The 21,725-nt window shown below is 39.5% G+C and overlaps 4 protein-coding genes and 1 non-coding gene across 7 annotated transcripts; 4 read left to right on the top strand and 1 right to left on the bottom strand.

Annotated features, from left to right (window-relative positions):
* Positions 1 to 32: 32 nt before the first annotated feature.
* LOC116123077 (universal stress protein PHOS34-like) lies at positions 33 to 3,588 on the top strand. Of its 3 annotated transcripts, none has more exons than XM_031408862.1 (5): positions 33 to 414; positions 550 to 653; positions 1,810 to 1,928; positions 2,778 to 2,871; positions 3,513 to 3,588. In XM_031408862.1, exons 1-4 carry the CDS (start codon positions 204 to 206, stop codon positions 2,863 to 2,865), a joined length of 522 nt encoding a protein of 173 aa, XP_031264722.1. In that variant the 5' UTR covers positions 33 to 203; the 3' UTR covers positions 2,866 to 2,871; positions 3,513 to 3,588. The 3 variants fall into 3 exon arrangements, with proteins under 3 accessions (XP_031264722.1, XP_031264721.1, XP_031264723.1); XM_031408861.1 differs by having other exon boundaries at positions 34 to 414; positions 2,778 to 2,875; XM_031408863.1 differs by having other exon boundaries at positions 39 to 414; positions 553 to 653; positions 2,778 to 2,875.
* A 4,908-nt stretch (positions 3,589 to 8,496) lies between these two features.
* LOC116123140 (aspartyl protease AED3) lies at positions 8,497 to 10,132 on the top strand. The gene has a single exon (XM_031408943.1). The coding sequence runs from the start codon at positions 8,525 to 8,527 to the stop codon at positions 9,836 to 9,838; it is 1,314 nt and encodes a 437-aa protein (XP_031264803.1). The 5' UTR covers positions 8,497 to 8,524; the 3' UTR covers positions 9,839 to 10,132.
* A 1,177-nt stretch (positions 10,133 to 11,309) lies between these two features.
* Positions 11,310 to 12,566, bottom strand: LOC116123174. Its single transcript, XM_031408982.1, is given in 1 exon segment — positions 11,310 to 12,566. A coding segment is annotated over 1 exon segment (1,257 nt).
* A 1,806-nt stretch (positions 12,567 to 14,372) lies between these two features.
* TRNAS-GCU lies at positions 14,373 to 14,454 on the top strand. Its single transcript has one exon. It is a non-coding gene; the product is annotated as a tRNA-Ser (tRNA).
* A 553-nt stretch (positions 14,455 to 15,007) lies between these two features.
* Positions 15,008 to 16,896, top strand: LOC116123215 (mitochondrial uncoupling protein 5-like). Its single transcript, XM_031409014.1, has one exon. The coding sequence runs from the start codon at positions 15,230 to 15,232 to the stop codon at positions 16,226 to 16,228; it is 999 nt and encodes a 332-aa protein (XP_031264874.1). The 5' UTR covers positions 15,008 to 15,229; the 3' UTR covers positions 16,229 to 16,896.
* Positions 16,897 to 21,725: the final 4,829 nt, after the last annotated feature.

A 21,725-nucleotide genomic window follows, 5' to 3' on the forward strand; every position in this document is an offset into this window, starting at 1 on the left:
ATTTGATGCGTTGGAGATGGATGGTATTTCCACTAAAACTCACACCAATTTGATGCAATTTGATGCAATGGTTTGGAAACGGCCTAAGAGCCGCCACCTTCATTGCAGACTTGTACACGTATCAATTCATTTAGAGACTAATCATTTACTGTTACTTCTTGACTCTGTCACCTGACCTGATCCCCCTTGACACTCAACAAATCATGACAGGTAACTTGGGATGTGTGATCGTCGCCGTTGACGGCAGCGAGGAGAGCATGGACGCCTTGAGATGGGCGCTCGATAACCTCAAGATCAGAGTCCCTGCCCCCGCTTCCATCGAGCCTCCCGGTTGCTTCACCATCCTCCACGTGCAATCGCCACCGTCCATCGCTGCCGGCCTCAATCCCGGTGCCATCCCCTTTGGTGGGCCCAGTTAAGCTCCGCTCCCTCTCTCTACTACCAACAACCTTCTATTATTGTGTAATTGTTTCATAATTTCATTTGATTCGAGTTAAATTAGTTAAAGGAATGAATTCTAATTTTGTTGACTTCACTATTTTTTCCCAGCAGATTTGGAGGTACCTGCGTTTACTGCGGCGATAGAAGCTCACCAGAGGAAAATTACTGAGGCCATTCTGGAACATGCGTTGAAGATTTGCTCTGACAAGAATGTGAGGATTCATGTATCATTATTTCTTATTTACTGTTCACGCTGTATTTGTTCAATTTGGCTCCGTTTGAGTTACTAATATGAACTAAAATATTTTTAAGGTATGGTTGGAATGAGAAATTTATCTAGCGCGAAGAAGAAAGAAAGAAAGAAAACCGTTCGGCATTGTTTGGAAAACACTATCTGTTTTCTTTCAAAACCAAAAAGAAAAATTAGTGTGTGGTTAGCTATTAAAAATACTTTCATGAAAGATAATAGCAAAGGTTCACTTTGTAAGAACTACGAATAATGAGAAATGTTGGTTTCTAAGGGCAAAAATCTAATAGAAATACTCACAAGATTATTCTCCTTGGATAAGTTGTATAGAGTGTGTTTCCAAGTAATTTTGGTTTATATGATCAGAAAAGTTCTTTAAAATGATTAAAAGGAATTTTTGTATCTTTTTTTGTCTAGTTGAATTAGCAAAGACCCCTTAGAAAAAGGGTAATGCTATTTGTAAAAACTCTCGTACAAAGAGAGTTTGTACAAATTGACGAGACACGTCACATGACATTAAGTTATGTGGTCACCAATGCCATGTGGCATGTCATGTGACGTGCCACGTCAGTTTGTACAAACTTACAAACTCTCTTTGTACGAGAGTATGTACAAATAGCTTTACCCCTTAGAAAAAACTAGGAATTTTTGGTCAAACACATTTCTCAACAAAAATAATTACTAAGAGTGTAGGGATAATTTGTAGCGTTTTTATATGTAAAAAGTCGTTTTACCTGAAAACAATTTACCACAGTAGTACTCCTAGGCACACTTAGCGTATTTGAGCCTATTATCTTATCAATGAGTGCAAAGTGAAAAGCCAATTACCACACATTTTATGCTAAAAGGCATCAAATTTTCGTTTTCTTGTATAAGATGAAATGCTAATTGCAAAATTTTAAAATTCATATGATACCTTATTACTGATCATGTCCTTGCATTCCTTTTATATTTTAGTGCTGCCATGGGCCCATGGTGTGATTTGAATGCTACTGAGCATTGGCTTGATTGTATCGGTGCTATAATAGTGGATAGGAGCCAAGCATTTGGTAGCATTCAACATAGTCATAGTGTATATATACTTTTGTTTTCAAACATTATGCGTGTCAATGTTATTTCAGGTGAATGTCAAAACCCAAGTGGTGGTTGGGGATCCAAAGGAAAAGATCTGTGAAGTAGTTGAGAATTCGCATGCTGATTTGCTTGTGATGGGCTCTCATGCTTTTGGCCCTATTAAAAGGTACTCAACTTTGGAAGATAGTTTTATTGTATATTGATTAATAGTATCATCACATTTTGGTTACAAACTAACTGGTGTCTGTGGCTAAATGTTTAACTTGGTAGTCAACTGGTGCTGGTCATAAAATTGAAAGTCCCATTTGATGCTATTTCTCTTCAGGATATTATGGTCACATCTGTTCACTCTAAAAATGGTATTGGAAAGGTTATATAGGCATGTCTGAGAACCATGCTGTTTTTGATGTAATGACATATTGAACTGGTTTGGTTCATTGGTTGTAGTAATTTGCCTTTGCTTGTAAAAGAATCTGCCTTGTGGTGAAAAGTTGCTGCCCTTTCTTGAAAGAGCCCTGCTGAGTTACGGGCTTGATCAGGCCTTTTACCCTGGGGAACAGGGGAAGGTGCTATAAGGTCTCCGGAAATCATTACTGAACCATATTATCGATTGTTATAGATGACAGTCTTAAGTTGTCATATGACTTCCTGTTTAAAAAATGAAACAAAAGTCTCTCCTATAGCATGGACAAAATACAGGTGGAACCATGTGGTTTTAAAATTCATCAAAACCCGTCTTGGAACTATTGAAATTTGTGATAACATATAAGACTTGCTCAGATTTATTTCAAAAACCTCCACTGGAGTTTGTTAAAAACCTTCCATGTGGGAAAGGTTATTGACTTTTTCCAGATTGAAGGCTCATGTCATACTCTAGGGGAAAGTTAGATATATTTACTAAAACCTATATATATCCTTTTTCCAGTATTGTAGGCCAGGGTGCATCTTAAACTTGTAAACAACCAATAATATTCTCAATATGCTAAAGACTGTTAAACCATTGAAATGTCAACAGGATGTTTCTGGGAAGCGTAAGCAACTACTGTGCCAACCATGCAGCATGCCCAGTTGTCATAGTTAAGGGCAAGGGTGCAACCTCTTAAGCATAAGTAGGTATGTTCTCACTTCTCTATTTGAGAAATTCTTGCAGTATTTCACGTCCTGTCTTCGTTTATGTACATGGTTTACACTATGACATTAATAAATGTTGTGAAGTGAGGATCAATGTAGTATGATATTTGCTAGACAACTTAAATGAAAGAGTGGGGATCAATGTGGTATTGATGTTGATTGGGAAATTATGATTAAAAGCCATGCAGCAAACCAAAATAAAGCCTTTGAGAAGTAATGGAAGAAATTCTGGAATGCTCATCTATACACAAAAGCCTTAAGAAACATAAGAAAACATAAGGGAACTCAGTGAACACTTCTCTTTCAAGGATGATTCTTTACACCACCTTTGAAAAGTTTTACATGTTCTCTTAGTGTTTTATTTACAATTCACGTTAAAGATGTGAGAGCCTGCATTCCTAAGCTCAGAACTTGTTTTCTTGGCTGATGATAAACTTTCTGGTCATGACTTTGTTGGAAAAGCCTTATTTTGTCTATGCCTATGCACATTAGATGGGCTTTGCTATATCTTTAAAGTTCACTTGCCTTCCAAATAGTGAAATTAGTTCAATTTAGAGAACTTGTTTATTAGTTTGATCTAGATTTAAGCTTATGTTAAGCTGCTTACATCTTTGTACAGGGTGATACTGCTGAGCAAAGTTACGTTTAATGGAGTGCTATTGTGATGCATAACCAGGATTGTTGGGATGTCGTGTCTGAGTTGTGGGCGTGTAGTTTAGGTACCTGCTTTTGAGCTACGCAATATACTTGCATTTCTGTATCATATGCAGTGGTTTATGAGGAAAATTTGGGTATGATATCATTCTTGTTTGTGTTGTTGTACATGTATGTAATAATGTCAAATTTCATCTTTTGTATTCATTAATTCAATTCTGGTGGCTATTGTTGCTGTAAAATTTGTTTCAAGTGATCATGAGCCTTTAGTAGTCTTTTACTCTTTTGTGTAGCTCTGAAACCAAAACACATGAAGTTCCGGAGGTAGATTTCTTATGCTTGTTAACCTCGTGCAGATATTAAACCTGTTCTGTTTAAAAGCCAACGGATTACATTCTTTTTAATTGAAAGTGAGGTATCTCATTGACGGTGATGATTGCTCCTGTACATCTAAGATCTAACAATATTTATTTCAACATTCTTTTTTCTTTCATAAGATCAGTAATTCTCTTGGATTTGGAAAATTTAATACAAATGTATTTATAATGTACAGAACTCAAACTGTCTGTGTGAGCAATTAAGTTTGGGTTGTAATAATTTAACCTTTAAGCCATAGGTTGGAGGGTAGGCTGGTAGCAGCTAGAGGAGTAGGAAGAGCTGGGAAGAAATGTGAAAAATAAATAATTTTAGAATTTAAAAAAAGACAATGTTAGAATCCATTATCCAATAGGCAAAGGGTTTCAGTTCAGTGGCATAAAAAAGAGAAATTTGGCAAAGATTACCGAAGCAAGTCGTCATGGTTAACAGTGGTGTCTTTAAAAAAATTCAGATGAAGCTAAAACAAAATATATTTCTAATATCTACAGCTGCATCTAATGATATTTTTAAAGAGAATCCTAAGATGATGAACTCTGATCTATAATATATGTTGGGATACAGATGGTTAAAAAATTGATGCTTTTGGCAACATCTTGATCTACTGCACAAGACAAGCTGACAACCTGCATTACTATTAAACAAGGAGACCTCGTGAACCTGGTGGGGGCTCAGGCTCATCCAAATAATTGAGGAATTACAGTGTCAAAGTCTTGTTTGTGGCCCTTTACTCCTTTTAACTAATTTTGTCTTTATAATCTGTTGAGGATGCATTTTCCTGAAATATGTATGGATTAACTTCTGTTTCTACCCATTATTGCACCAACTTTGGTGAATTGTGGAGGATGAAGATATGTTCCCTTCATATATATACAGCTATCAAATTGATTTCCCCAGCCAATTCAAAATTGCTTCTTCTGTAGCCCTAGTGCTAACTGAAACTTTTATCTAGCTACATAAGCTATTTTCCCTTGGTTAAATTATGTGCGCAGAGAGGATAATGATTCGAAAAAGAAGTCAGATTTCGGCGAACATTGAAATTGGATAGAAACTGCAGGTCGTACAGAATATATGGTGGGTCCAAGCCATTAGAAAGTCTGTGAATTGTGAGCCCGTGACCGACCGCATCTCGTGCACAGCTCCCACATATGGACAAATCGTAAATCATTCTTTTGCCGTCAAGAGTTCACGAGTAGCTTCTTATTGCCGCACACCCAATTTACCTTTACCATAACCAAAACCACCGAACTTTAATCATCACCATACCTCTTTAAACCATGTCCCACTTTTGCCATGGTTTCATTGGTTGATACTTGATTTTAGACACCAATAATCAGGGCTGTCTCTAGAACATTTGTGACCCTAAGCAGGAGTTACTTTGGGACTCTCTAATAATATAAGCACATATTAAAAAAATTATTTTTTATTTTTTATTTTTTTTGCCTTTTGAGATGAAAAATCACTAGGAGAGGTGGACAGCAACCGACAGACTAACAAGGTTAGGTTGGTGGGGGGTTTTGGAGAGTAGATGTTGGAGAAGTGATGAGTGGTGAAATGGGTGATTTCCAATGCCAAGATTGATAAGAAAATGCTTGAGAAGTCACGGCCCAAAAGGTATCGATGGTCGACGATTGGCAGAGTAAACAAATAAGGTATAATAGGGGTTTTGGTGAGAGGGCTGAGGGGAGGAAGATGGTGGTGTCGGGGAAGGCCAACAATGTCGAGTACATGCCAAAAAGGCTAAAAATGGTTGTCGTGTGGTGGAGTTGGGTTATGAGATTCATAAAAAATTAGTCAAATCGAGGGCTATCAAGGTTGGGAAATGATAAAATGATGATTTCGATCGATTTTGGTGAGAAAATCGATCGGAACCAAAATTGACCGAAATCAATTCCAAACCACTGGCGGCAGAAGAGGGTTGGAGATTATTTATGTGAATGTCAAATTTTGGGACTGAATTAGGGGTGAGTAATTTGAGATATGTAAATAACTATTTTAGTCTTCCATTGTTAAAAGAGATTCAATATGTTAATTTAGGTGTATAAACTAGAATATATAAAACTAGAGGTATAAACTTGCTATTTTGTTAAACTTTGGGTGGGAATATATGTAAAAAGTTTATAATAAATTTGGGCTTTTTTGGCTTTTTTTTGGGGGACCCTTGGCTTAGATAAGAAATTATAAACCATTTTCATTTTTGTAAGATATTCAAAAAAACAAAAAAAAATTTATAAAAAATTTGGGCCCCCATTTTTTTGGGGCCCTAGGCAGGTGCCTCACCTGCCTACCCCTTCAGCCGGCCCTGCCAATAATTTACACATGCAAAGTGCTAAAAGAGTCTTAAAAATTACACGTGATGGATCTATGAGATTTGAATATAGAGCTGAGATTATATATGTTGCAGAAAACATAAATAATAGACTGACAAGAGAGATTTTTATAGTGGTTCGGATGCTTAAAGCAAGTCCTACATCCACTGTTATTTTATTGATCTCTGACTATTTTTATGATATTGCCCATAAGGCATACAAAGATGAAGAAATACAGTGTTTATAGAGAGAAAGAATTGAGCTCAAATTAATGCCTAGCTCTCATATACCCAGCCTTCCTTTTCGGGAAGAGAAGTGTCAATTTATATACCTTTGAGGTCAATGTAATGAGTGTTTTGCAAGTTGCCTTGACACATAGAAGACTCTCGTCCATTCATCTCTTGAAATGAGATAGGATTGGTATGAATATCTTTGAGGAGATATGGGCTTGACAGCTAGTACAAAAAGACATTTATTGGGCTAACATAAGCTTGACTTTTTAGGCATAACAGAAGCCCCCCAATTTTTGGAGTGCGTAATCGTGCTTCAGAAACTAAGGTCTTTGATCTAAATGGCTGTTGCACTATAGGCTGTAGTCTCGAACTGAAGAGCTCGAACTATTCCTAGTGCGATCGAGTGTTGAGAGCTAGGAGCTGATCGTGATCTGGGAGCTAGAAGTTGATCACGATTTGATAGGAGCTCGACTTGAGAGCATAACGAGCTCGACTTGAGAGCTTAATCTGAGAACAAGTGATCAACGATCTGAACACACGATTTGAAGCTAAAGATCAGCGATCTAAAGCCGAAGATCAGGACGACCTGAGCGTGCGATCTGTGATCTGGCCACGCGATTGGAGAATTCTGACACATGCGATCTGGCCACACGATCGGAGAACTCTGACGCGTGCGATCTGCGATCTGGCCACATGATCGGAGAACTCTGACATGTGCAATCTGCGATCTTGCCACTCAATCGGAGAACTCTGACGCGTGCGATCTGCGATCTCGCCACTCGATCGGAGAACTCTGATGCATGCGATCTACGATCTGGCCACGCGATTGGAGAGTTCTAACGCGGGCTTGAGATCTGAGCACGCCATCAGGGAACTTAGACGTAGGTTTGAGACCTGCATGGGCCACCAAACTGTTGACGCTTGATATTGGACGCCAACGACTCGCACGTGCAAAGTGCTAAGAGAGCCTTAGAAATTACACGTGATAGATCCATGAGATTCGAATATGGAGCTGAGATTATATATGTTGCAGAAAACATAAATAATAGACTGACAAGAGAGGTTTTTATAGTGGTTCGGATGCTTAAAGCAAGTCCTACATCCACTGTTATTTTATTGATCTCTGGCTATTTCTATGATATTGCCCATAAGACATACAAAGATGAAGAAATACAGTGTTTACATAGAGAAAGAATTGAACTCAAATCTATGTCTAGCTCTCATATACCCAACCTTCCTTTTCGGGAATAGAAGTGCTAATTTATACATCTTTGAGGTTAATGTAATGAGTGTTTTGCAAGTTGCCTTGACACATGGAAGGCTCTCGTCCACTTATCTCTTGAAATGAGATAGGATTGGTATGAATATTTTTTAGGAGATATAGGCTTGACAGCTAGTACAAAAAGACATTTATTGGGCTAATATAAGCGTGACTTTTTAGGCATAACACACTGACTCTTGGGGTGTTCCTGAAAGGCAATAATGTGGTTTTGGGTGAATAAGGATGCACAAATTTGAATTCAATAATACTAACCTCACTAATCTCTCTCACTAATCCTATGTGAGAGTTTGTGATTGGTTTAATTAGATGGAACTTATTATTGGATAGGTGAAAGTTATGTAAATCGATGAATTATGAATTGACATGTGATATTAGTAAGAAAAAGTTAGTAAAAAGTATTAATGATTATAGGGTTATTCATTTGAAATTTTAGCTTCAAAATAACCACACTCTTTGGGAATTTCGGCTTCGTAGTCTGAAACTCTAAAGTTTCTGTTTGTCCTTTGTCCTCTCCTTGAATAAAGGGTATTTACTTTTGTCATTTAGCAGCTTTCTATCCAACTGGAGCATTTTTTTAATCTCCTAGCCCTACACAGAACATTATATATCTCAACGTGCTCATTGGCCCAGTTAACAATCAACTTGGCGTTAACGGATCAATAATTGCAAGGCTATTTTCGTCATCTAGTGTCCTCTAATTGCAATAAATAACGTATCGTTTCTCAAGTTCCATGCACACACACACTAACTACACACTTTTCCCATTAGAGTCCAAGCCATGGACTTCACCACCACCACCCTACTCTTCTTTTCTCTTCTCATCTCAACAATCAAAGCACTTGACCTTTGTTCCTCCCAGTCTCACGGCTCAGATGATCTCTCCGTCATTCCCATCTATGGCAAATGCTCACCATTCAATCCACCCAAACCTGACTCATGGATCAACACCATCATCAACATGGCCTCAAAAGACCCACAACGAGTCAAATATTTGTCAAGCCTAGTGGCCCAAAAGTCCACCAAAGTCCCTGTTGCTTCTGGCCAACATGTCCTTAATATTGGCAACTACGTGGTCCGGGCCAAACTCGGTACCCCGGGTCAACTAATGTTCATGGTTCTAGACACCAGCAACGACGCTGCTTGGGTTCCATGTTCCGGCTGCACTGGATGCTCCTCCACAATTTTCACACCCAACACCTCATCCACTTACGCCTCATTGGAGTGCTCCGTGCCCCAATGCACACAGGTTCGTGGACTCTCCTGCCCGGCCGCCGGCTCCTCCAACTGCCTTTTCAATCAATCCTACGGTGGAGATTCCATATTCTCCGCTACCCTTGTGAAAGATTCTCTAAGTTTAGCCAATGACGTAATTCCAAATTTTGCTTTTGGATGCATCAACTCTATCTCTGGGGGCTCGGTTCCACCACAAGGGTTACTGGGTCTGGGTCGAGGATCCATGTCACTTTTGTCACAATCCGGCTCACTCTACTCGGGTGTATTCTCTTATTGTTTACCCAGTTTCAAATCTTACTACTTCTCGGGCTCCCTCAAACTTGGACCCATGGGTCAACCCAAGGCAATTCGAACTACCCCACTTTTACGTAATCCACACCGCCCATCATTGTACTACGTTAATTTGACCGGAGTCAGCGTGGGCGGGGTTAAGGTCCCCATTGCTCACGAACTCTTATCCTTTAACCCGAATACCGGATCAGGGACCATAATCGATTCGGGTACAGTCATAACCCGATTTATTGAACCGATTTACGCTGCAATTCGGGATGAGTTTAGGACACAAGTGAAGGGTCCGTTTTCAACGTTGGGTGCTTTTGATTCATGTTTTGCAGCAACAAACGAAGCTGTTGCGCCAACTATAACGTTCCATTTTACGGGACTGGACTTGAAGTTGCCAATGGAGAATAGCTTGATCCATAGTAGTGCTGGTACACTGGCTTGCTTGGCCATGGCGGGTGCACCGAATAATGTGAACTCGGTGTTGAATGTTATAGCCAACTTGCAGCAGCAGAATCATAGGATTCTGTTTGATGTGGCCAATTCTCGCTTGGGAATTGCCCGTGAGCTTTGCAACTAGTTTTAGTATATCTCTCTCTCTCTCTGTCTCTGTCATATAATGTGTGGATTTGTAATATTTTTTTTTTTTCATGGAAAATAGGTTGTTTAACTTATAATTAAACAGGATAAAACCTGTTGTTTGGATAATCAAGCAGTGTCTCAGTTTTACCTTCAAAAATTCTAATATGTTAAGCTTTGTTTATAATAGTAAGTCTTTTTAGTGGTAATTTGTCCGGTTTATTGTATGAGTTGAATTTCTGGATGTGGACGTATCTTAATTTAATTTGTATATCTCCATCTACTCTTGAGTTGCTTCTTTGAAATTCCAGCACAGTGAAGTTATACATTTTTGGATGTTATGTTGGAAAGTGGGAAGTTGTTGTCTGTACTTGATTCCAAACTATATATGTATAGACAAAAATTAGTAGTGTAATTAGAAATTCAGGCTTCGGTTGGTTCACAATTGGGTGTTTTTAAGAAAAGTTTTCTGAAAAAAGTTAAAAAAAAGTTGAATTGGACGGGTATTACGATGTAGGATTTATAAATTAATAAAATACCCCCTATATTTGTTTATTTACAAAACACCCCCTATAATAAAATCTTAAAAGTTAACAAAAACACCCCCAACCCAATGTCAAATACGGACAGCCGGCCACCACCGCCGGAGGGTGGCCGGGTTCACCGTATTGGNTGTTTAACTTATAATTAAACAGGATAAAACCTGTTGTTTGGATAATCAAGCAGTGTCTCAGTTTTACCTCCAAAAATTGTAACATGTTAAGCTTTGTTTATAATAGTAAGTCTTTTTAGTGGTAATTTGTCCGGTTTATTGTATGAGTTGAATTTCTATTAATAGAAATCATTGTAGATATATAAACTTGTCAGCTGTGGGCGCTGGATTTGGACGCATCTTAATTTAATTTGTATATCTCCATCTACTCTTGAGTTGCTTCTTTGAAATTCCAGCACAGTCAAGTTGTACATTTTTGGATGTTATGTTGGAAGTTGTTGTCTGTACTTGATTCCAAACTATATATGTATAGACAAAAATTATTAGTGTAATCAGAAATTCAGATACTATAATCTTCTTGAGTCATCTTCGCAAAGGTTCAATCTTCAGAGTCATCAAACTCTTTGCTGATGAGATGATGGCAGAACATCAATTAAATCATCATTTACAGACGGTTGTTAGAATATAGTAAACAAATTGTTGCACAAGTTGTGATATTATGTTTATAGTCTAGAACAGCATATATAAGAGAAAATGGTGTCAAATATATGGATTTCTCTTATAATTACAGACAAGAATATCCATGATATGAGATGAAGGGGTGGGTACATAATAACCAACAATAAATAAAACCAATAAATACACAAATGATATTATGCAAATAACAATTAAAAGAATAATTAATATTAGACCTTTTTGTAGCTCGCTCTGGTTATTAATTAAAGAATATATATATATTTTTTTATAAGAGTGAATTAAGTCAACCCCACCATTGATGCACCGCAACACCCTCGTCCCTGAGCCTCCCATACAAAGCCAAACACTCCCAATAAGCCCTACTTCTCCCATTTTGTTTGTTGCCACCCGCTTTATTATTCGGCCTGCACTCCAAGAAAAGTTCATCTACAAGCCTAATAGCCTTGCTCTTCACCATCTCCTCCACCACTTCTGCCTCTGCCTTCATCACCACATACTCTTCCTCCTTCACATTCTTTCTCAACCAGCTCGACATTCCCGCCTCCTCTGTTACTTGAACCACCTCCTTCCCTGACCACTCCTCAGTCACTGTCTCAATCTTGTACATCTCAAAATGAAGATTCCTTGTCGGGTAATTCTTCAAAAACCATTCTGTGCCTATTGCCTTTTTATCTTGCCAAGGCAAAACTACATCAATAAACACACGCCGAGAGTAGCTCTCAAGCGTGTCCCCCGTTAAATCAGGCAGGTATCTTGTTCTCTTCAGATATCTTCTCGATCTTCTTGAGGCTGCTCGTGGTGGTTCCAGGAGGACATCTTCTAGATTCCTCAATGCAGCTTTCTTTTCATCTAATGTGGACAAAAGCCGTCTTCATGTGGCAGAGTTTGTTTCAATTATATTGTCTAATTTTCTTATTGCTATAATGTTCGAATCAAATCGTCTTATATAAACGATTCTGTAGTTCAATGGCTTTTCAAATGCAAGGGATGGATTTTGAGTCATTTGAATAGCAGCAACACCTCCTACTGTGAGGGTTCGGTCAATGAATTCTGCGGTTGCATGGAAGTTATTTGTGAAGACAAAGTCAAATGATTCATTAGGAATTGCGTTTTGTCGCTCAATATCTTTGGCAGAAATGGCATCCATCTGATTTTCCATTACGATTTGAGAATTGTAAATAGCATCTTCATCACCATTGCTTAAAAGGAGTGCTTTATCTCCAAGTTTCAAAATGCCTTCATTCTTCAAATCATGGAAGAGCAATGACAATAGTTCAAAGTTAAGGGAATCAAAGCCAAGTCGGGGACCAAGTAAAACGGCTAAGTCACAATTTAAGGATCTTCCTAAAATGGATCCTATCCACGGGAATGAACAAATGAGCCATAACAAAAACGCGAATCGAGCCACAAGCTTCAAAACCCTAAAATCGGGGAGCTTGATGATCAAATATTTATCTCTTTGCTTACCACAACCATCAGGCAACGTTCTATACTTCTTTTGGCGTTTGATTTTGAAGCCTTGCACAAGTTGTATTGCCATGTTGGAAACACAAATCAATGCGATTTCTAACCGAAAATTTTACGTAAAAAAGAAAATTTATATGACAGGTTGTCTGAGATTGAAAAAATGCCAGCGACAAATCGAAAAACAAGATTAAAAAGAGAGCTATTTAAGAATGGCATAAAAGAGAAGATTGAACTTGAGGTATATGGTGAACCAATACAGCTTAGCGAGTGCAAAACCTGGCTGCTGTGTGATTTCCACCCACGAGAGTCATGCGGTTACTTTGCAGTTTAGAGCATGGTAACATCAAATGCTTCATCCGCTCCACCTCCATGACTTTCTTACATGCCCAGATCCATGAATTATTTATAAGACCAATTTAAGCCACCCATCATCATCTGGGATAATTATGTCAACCACTAAAAAAATAAAGGAGGAGGTGGGGGAAACCAACTAGAGAAATGTATGTTTTTTGATTCTTTCTTCTCTTTTTTTCTTTTCTTTTCTTTTACTGGGATGGGGTGATTGAATGCGGCGATGAAGAATATATGGAAAAGAAAGAATTCATAGAGAAGTTAAAAAAGAAGGGTGTAAAAGTTGTATTGGTAAGATTTGTTGAAGTTGAAGCAACGACAAATGAGTTTATTTACCATTGTTCTGTAAATGAATGGAGTATAATTATCCTTTCAAGTCGCTAGGCGTTTGTTGTAACCTACGCGAATTTTGGGTTGTCATTGCCGATCAATTGATCAAGCCGGTTTAGATCGATGGTGGATTAATGGTCTATATTTGAGTCTCTTTCATGGGGTTATTTAGCACAATTTGAAGTCGAAAATGAGCTCTCCCGGGTCATGCATATCTATAAAGAAAGTTGACTCTAATTTTGATCAAAATAAGATAATTATGAAGCCAATAGTGCTATATTTATAAAATACTAATAATTGCTACATTGAATCGTCAACTAAAAACTGAAAAGGAAAACATAAGATAAATCAAAGTTTATATTCATGCAAACAATGTATTTGATATCTCCAATTATTAGGCCACAACCACAAAGATTACACAACGAGTAATACCAGGGCGGATCCAGCCCACTTTTGGGTGGGTCATGGCTAATCCTTAATTTTTTTTTTTTAAATACTAATATATATAATTTTTAAATTTTGGTCAATCTTAACAAAAATATTAATATATAATTAGTTTTATTTTAGTCCATCCTAAAAAAAATTTCTGGATCCGTTATGAGTAATATTATATATACAATATTATGTGACAAAATATAATTAACTAATTTTAAATTAAAATTAAACTTTCATCATATTATTTTTTACTGCATAATATTATATATGTTATACTATTCATCACACAACATGGTAAAGCCAAACCACCAGCAAAGGTGTAAGGACATATATGAATTAAATTAAAGCAATAGAAGCCTGGAAGAATATAGATCCAGTCAAATCTGAGTAAACTTATTTGGGGTACTCTACCTACCTTGTGAGTTGAGGTACAAAAGCCGAACGAAGCTACCATGTAGCATTTTTCTAAGAAATGTGACGCTTCATCAAACGGCTATTGCTTGGTAAGCCTGAGATTGGACGAGTTATAACACTTTCATGGTTTTTTAAAAGTATCATGTACTGTATCTTCTTTTCAGGGGGTGGTTTTGATATTTTCTTCACGGCATAAATGATAATCTCAGTATCTCAAGGGGTAGATGATAATCCATGGCGTATACAGTATTTTTCAAAAATTGTGGGTGTATGTGTATCGTATTTTTTACAATCTCTAAAGGGATTGGGGATCTAAATTAGATAAATAAATTGAAAGTGCATATCAAAAGTCGCTTTGGCCGAGTGGTTAAGGCGTGTGCCTGCTAAGTACATGGGGTTTCCCCGCGAGAGTTCGAATCTCTCAGGCGACGATTGTTGCTCTATTGGCCAAGTTTTTATTTATTGGAGTGACGGCTTTTTGGGCCATGTTTTATTCAATTGCAATTAAGATTTGGGCTTTGAATTCCACCTCTAACAACTATCTCCCCTACATAAGCCTGGGAAATGGGTGTTTTAGGAAATCAAACTGTGAATATTAAATCTTTCAAATCTTTAGGTAGACGTGTTGGTTGGCCATACAAACAGAACATCGCTTCAAGTCAATCCACGTGTCCTACGTTAGATGTTTTACACCTATAATAAAATTCGATTTATTGAATGATTAGTTTTGTCTACTCTGCTGTGTTGTGCGCACCCCGCACATATCTTTTATGTAATTTTTTAGGAGTTTTCAAAAAGACCTCTAAACTCAAAATGGGATTATTATTTTACCCAATAACCCAAACAAATGGGGCTTGTGATTGTGATGATTAAGCCCAAAAGAAGAATATAAGAATGACGTGGAATAAATTATGGTTTGAGTCAAATGTTAGCTCTGCTCCGGTTGCGATAGGAAGGGGTGAAAATCAAATATTCTTTTCTTGAAAAAAAATTAGAAATAGTAAACAGTTGTTTAAGGGCATTTGTAGACCGGCAAACAGCCGCGTATTCGTCCACTTCCTCCCTCTTTCCCCTTCCTCTCTTCCTCACTATAGATCCTCACAACTCTTCCTTCTGGACTTCAAAATTCCGCTAACCACCCTTTCTATGTTTTATAGATCTTTACTTAGCTTTTTCCTTTTCAATTAATCAAAACCTTAAACTAGAATGGGTGTCAAAGGTTTCGTTGAAGGCGGTATTGCCTCAATTGTGGCGGGCTGCTCCACTCATCCCCTCGATCTCCTCAAAGTTCGTATGCAACTCCAAGGTGAAAACCTCCCCGGCACAAACCTTAACCAACAAAACCTCCATTCACTCCGCCCGGCTCCGGCTTTTCAATCCAGTTCCGCCACCGTCATTCCCTCTAAGTCCCTTCATATCCCTGTTTCAACTGCTCAACCACAACCTCCACGCGTCGGCCTCGTCTCCGTCGGCAAGCGGATCGTCCAAAGCGAAGGCGTTGCCGCTTTATTCTCCGGTGTGTCCGCTACCGTGCTCCGTCAAACACTCTATTCCACCACCCGCATGGGCCTCTACGATGTATTTAAACAAAAGTGGACTGATAAAGACACTAACAACATGCCTTTGACTAGAAAGATAGCAGCCGGTTTAATCGCCGGAGGAATCGGTGCGGCAGTTGGTAACCCCGCTGACGTGGCAATGGTTCGAATGCAAGCCGACGGTCGGCTCCCTCCCGCTCAGCGCCGTAACTACACGAGCGTGATCGACGCCATTACGCGAATGTCAAAACAGGAAGGAGTTACTAGCCTGTGGCGCGGATCATCGCTTACGGTGAACCGGGCGATGATAGGGACGGCCTCACAGTTAGCGTCGTACGATCAGATCAAGGAGATGATATTAGAGAAGGGAGTGATGAGTGATGGATTGGGGACTCACGTGACGGCGAGTTTCGCGGCGGGGTTCGTGGTGGCAGTTGCGACGAATCCGATAGATGTTATAAAGACGAGAGTTATGAACATGAAGGTTGAGGCCGGAATGAAACCGGCTTATAGTGGGGCCATAGATTGCGCGTTGAAGACTGTGAGGGCTGAGGGGCCCATGGCGCTATATAAAGGATTTATTCCTACGATTTCCAAGCAGGGACCATTCACTGTGGTGTTGTTTGTGACACTGGAGCAAGTTAGGAAACTGCTGAAAGAGTTTTGATTATGATGATGATGAAAAATTTGAGAATTGAATTGTTCCATTGATTATTATTTTTTAAAAATTATGTTGATTTCGGTTGATATGATGAGAAGAGGAATTTATGTTTCCTTAATGAGATTATTTGTGCTGGGATATTAAAATTGTCTTTGAATTTAAGTTTGAACAAGAAGAAGATGGGAAATTGTAGACGTTCATAGATGTTGCGGTGTCTTTGCCTATAGACGTGTGGTAGGCACAGGCACGCCTTTGATTAAGGATCGTAGAAGCTACTTAATGGGTGGAATGGAACTTTAAGTTTAAGCAATCAGAACTCAGAAGGAAATAGTCTGGTGTTTAAATTCTACTACAATCATATCAATTAAACTACTATCCTAATAAAAGATAATAGAAGCCACCTCACCCTTTGAACCAGATTTCTTGGAATTGCAAGCAGCGGTAGGCTTGGAGTTGCTATTGTTTGTTGAATCCAGCTGCTGGTTTTGAGATGAATTTTTATTCGGTTTAGAAGTTGATTCCCGCTTCCTCTCGTGATTGTTATTTTCTGCAGCTCCATCCAAACAAATATCCTGCTGGATTATTATTTGGTCAAGAAACAAGTTAGTAGGTTTCACGTTGAGACTATTACTCAACAATATGCCTCAAATTCCAGCATAAATTTACCTTGCTTGTTGACCTTTCAGAAACATGTGAAGGAGCAGAAGCTTCAGTATCCCTTTTTTTGTCCCTCCTGTACCCAAAAATATAGATTTAGTGAATAGATAGGAAAAAATAAAAAGAAAGGAAACAATCTTAGCACAACCCACAAACTAAAAGATGGTTGCCCTCTCACATTTATCAGCTTTGAAGCATAAATTACATTTGTGCACAGACAGTGGTGATACTCATTCAAACAACTCAAACATATATCTGATATCTGAGACTTACAACCTTAATTGGACCATCTAAAATTATGAAGAATTATAACAAATGCCCAATGGGAGATGCAACAAGGGAAGAAAATCTAAGCAAGGAACATACAACTTTGCTGACGTTTGTTGGAGCTGATTGCCTGTATCACCTGTGGAACCATGGTTTTTTTGGAGTTGTTGATTCAGCTGCACTCCAAGATCATCAAGCTTCTGCTGCAAACTGCCAACTTCTGATTCTGCTCTTAACTATGTCTTCAATCTCTGCCTTCGTCTTTAGCATGTTTACATGTTAAAATTTTTAATGCAAGATCAAGACCAATTATAATAGTCAACTTTGAGATAGACTAACCTTTTCATCAATTGTAGCTGGACAAGCTATAGACCCCTTAGATGTGTTAAGTACTGATTCTAAAGCTGTTTTCTTATCTCTCTCGTTCTGCAACTGATCCTGTAGTCTAGCCACCTGAAAGTACAATTAACACTTAGAGTGTGTTTGGTTTAGAGAATGTTATATAAATGGAAAGAAAGATTACCTTGAAGATTATTGAGAATATTTAGGGAAATGTGTTTGGTTAGGTTGAAATAAATTGGTAAGTATGTTTGGTTGGGAGGATAAATGGGTACATAAGTTATATAGACTATTAAATAGCCCTCTTTTTTAAATATTATTTTTATTATTAATTTTTTTAATAATTCTTTTAACTCCCTACATTTGAAATTTTACTAAAACACTTCAGGCATATAAAACTTTAAGTTATAAAAAAATCACCCCCACCCACCCAAGGGACTATCGGCTGCCGGCCACCATTGTTGGCAGCTGCCATAACGGTGCACTATCGGTCGGATTTGGTTGATCGTGCGTCGTTAAGACCATTTTTTGCCATGGATCTGTGATAGATCCATGGCTAAAAAATGGCCAGATCTAGCATTTTCATGGCCAGAAACAGCCTTATCGGCACGGCTAGCCAAATCTGACGATCGTGTGCCGTTTTTGTGACTATCGATGGTGGCTGACGGTTGATAGTCCCTTGGTTGGCTGGGGGTGGCTGTGGTCTTGGGTAATTTTTTGAAATTCAAGGGTAATTTTGTCTTAAAAATCTTGAGTATGAGGTTTAAATTGTCCATAAATTTTATGGTAAATTATTTGGATAACAAGGGCATTTTTGTCCAAAAATTTTATTAATAAAGAATAAAATTGTAACAAAAATAAGATTACCAAATAATCTTAAAATACTTAAAAAAATAGAGAAAATCAGATTACCTCTTATATTATTAATAGTTTTTACTATTGGTTTTGGAAGATTACTTAAATATTATATTACTTAATAAGCAAACGTGATAATAAAAAAATATATGATGATATTACCTCAGTAATCTCATACTATCCCCAACCAAACACACCCTTAAGATTTCTCTCAATTTCCCCTCAAAAGTTTAATAGACAGTTGAATATCAAAACTACTTGTGTGCAACTAATTTCCCAATTAACATACTGTAGATGCAAAATCTACTTTTATGGAAAGGGGGACTGATCCCGTAAGGTTGAGGCCATTAGCGATCTGCTGCACCTGCACATATAAGAAAACAAGCGTGACGCAGACGGAAAACACCAGGGTGGTGTTTGTCATAAGCACTCAGATGCTCAAGTTAGCAAGGCTGAGTGAGGCTAGTTTAGTGAGGGTTAGGGAGAAGAAAGGTTACCGGAAGTCTAGTTGGGGACTGTGACTACAACTGTAATGCGGAGTTCTCAAGGGTGGGAACTCCAAGTTTGAAGGTATAATGTCTCTGTCCTTTGTGAGAGGGTTGGCCTATGTTTAAATAGTGACTACATGGTCTTCGAATCCTGATGGGACTGGGAGTCCTTACAGCGGTGGTCCTCCCAAAGAGTCGAGCCTTTGGCTCCCTTATCTCAGCAGGAAAAGGAGTGCTAGTGTGCCTATGATATAGACCTTAGATGAACTGGGAGAGTAATTGACTTCCTTAGTAGAGTTCAAGTAGTACTGTAGTTCATAGGCGACTGTGGGCTCCAAGTTGATCGTAAGTCCAGAAGGTGTTCTAGGATCAGAAGGCCTAGGTTCGGATGGGGAGGAACTAGGAAGGAACACCAGACGGGCCTCATCTGCAGAACTCTGAGTTGGGCCCCATCGGAATTGGGCCTGAGCTTTTCAGCTTTGTTGAAAGTGTCTTCGTCTTTGGGCCTATCTGGGTCGAGAACATTTTTTTGGCCCTAACAGTTTGCCCCTTACTCTCTGAGTTAAGGTGTGCTTAGCTTAGAGAGTAGACATTGCTTGGAGGTGACTCTGGTCGACCTTTGCGACCGACCGGTTGAACTTATGAATGTACTACTTCTCTGTTCCCTTGAACGAATGGTGTAAGCTCTTATTGTCGGCGGGGAATTTGGTACGCCATTATACCTAGGCCAGGTGAAACGTAATCATAGACGCGTTCGGTACGTCTGACCAAGTGGAAAGGTGAGTCGACCTGGTCGGACTCGTCCAATATACCAAGATGAAGGGGATCATAAAAGATTCTGCACGAAATCCCCTCACTCGATCTGCCTTCCCGAGAGAAAGGTCTGCGAATCCTCCTATGATGGTGTATTCGTTCGGTATGCCAAAGCGAGTAACTATGTGAGTTGTCCCCTAGAGGTGTGCCCGCTCGGTAGTCCCCACTGAGCGAAATACGTTAGGATCAACTTGGTGGTGGTGCCTTAGGCTGGTTGGTTGAATCCGAGCAGATGGGTGTACATGTGCTTCAAATCAGGGAAACTTGTTCACTCAGTCGAGATGACCGAGGGGTGGAGTTCATGTTTCGCTAAGCAATGTTTGGTGTGAGACTAGAGAACCAAGGCTGGATAGTCAATAATTCCAATGGTAACCCCGTTCGGTCGGGTGAACCGAGCGAGTGGTTACCTTTTGGGAACGAAGCTCAGCTGGATAATCCATCTCTCGACACGTGTACGATCGAGGAGTCTTCTAAATTTGGGCGGGAAAATCAAAATCACAGGGTTCTCGATGACCAGTCGTAGGCTGCCACGTGTTAGCTCTGACATCTTTTCACTGATAAATATGTGGGGGCAACCACTCGTTTCATCTTCTACTTCCTTTTCTTTCACTTTGTGTTTTTCTCTGAACTTTGGGTTCTCTTCGCAGCTTTGAAGGATTTCGGGATTTTGGCCATTTCGATGGTAAAAACTCATTCCTTTATGCTCTCTTCTGTTTAGTTTCTTGTTTTCTTCATTTTTGTGGTGTTTTTTGGAGAGATTGAGCAAAAGGTTGGAAAGTTTTGGTGGGTTTGGTGGCTTTTTGAAAGGTTTTGCCAGATTTTTTGGAGGTGCCGTGTTTTATTTTTAGAATAGGTTTGAATTTTGGGTCGAACGAAAAAGGTAGACAAAAATCTTTTGTCGACGATTGAGGGTTCTAGGTTTACGATGGTTTTTCTAGGTTTTTAGAAGATAGAGCTGATTTATACAAATTTCCCATTCGGCTCGTCTCGGTCTGCCTGACCGAGTCGAGTGCGATGTTCAGCTGGGTTTTGAAGTTGGGTAATCTTTTTGGATCGATCGATCGATCAATTTTCCAGACCGAGTGGTCGGGAGCAAGGCTAGTCCTTGGTCATCCGAACCTAGTCAAATGTCGAATTGGAGTTGCAAAATTTGGTATTTACGGATCGGGCAGCCGGTGGCTTAGGGCGAGTGGGCATTAGGCGGTTGTGTTTTAGATAGGGAATCGATCGGTTGTTCAGGTCGAGCTGGGATCAGATGGTGCTAGGTTTTGGAGAGGGAGTCGATCAGTGGTGCGGGGCGAGCAGGGATCAGACGGTGTTAGGTTTTGGAGACGGAGTTGGTCGATGATGTGGGGCGAGCAGGGATCAAACAGTGTTAGGCTTTGGAGAGGGAGTTGGTCTGTGGTGCGGGGACGAGTAAGGCTTTAGAAGGGGCAGGCTCTGAATTGGGAGAGGTCGATCTCCTGGGGCGAATGGGTAGATTGCTCAATGACTAAGTCAAGAACAAGCAGTTCGAGTGGGGCTGAGGCAGAAGTTGGGGATGAGTACGAGAATGCCCCGACCATGGTGATAATGCCCAAAGGTGGGGGCGTTCCAATCAATATACCGATCGGGATAAACGTGGTTGCCCTTGGGATAAGTGGCGCCACCCCAAGTGATGACGAGTCGGATAGGCAAAGGGGGAGTGGGGAAGACTCCGATAGAGTTGGTGATTCTAGGAGTTCACCCTCCACCAGTAGTGGCTTCAAGGACGAGCCGACTTGGCTTGGCAGTGGGATACTAAGTCGGGATTATCCGCCCTTATTGAAGGACAATGATGTGTGATGGATCCGGACGATGTATCACATTTAAAATTTTATCGAGGTCAAGGCACCACAGTCGTACGAGTGAGTCGATTGGGAGGCGAAAGGTTGGGTGAGTGTCTACGAGAAATGGTTTCACGATGGACTGAGGCTTCACATCCCTCGCCTTGTCTGGGAGGTCCTGAACCATTTCATGATCGCCTCATCCCAGATTATGCAGAATAGATGGAGGTTACTTATGGCACTAAAAGACTTTTGTGTGCTGAATCAGGTGATGTTTGG

This window comes from Pistacia vera, unplaced genomic scaffold (genome assembly GCF_008641045.1).
Source record: "Pistacia vera cultivar Batoury unplaced genomic scaffold, PisVer_v2 Contig140, whole genome shotgun sequence".
Lineage (NCBI taxonomy): Eukaryota > Viridiplantae > Streptophyta > Magnoliopsida > Sapindales > Anacardiaceae > Pistacia > Pistacia vera.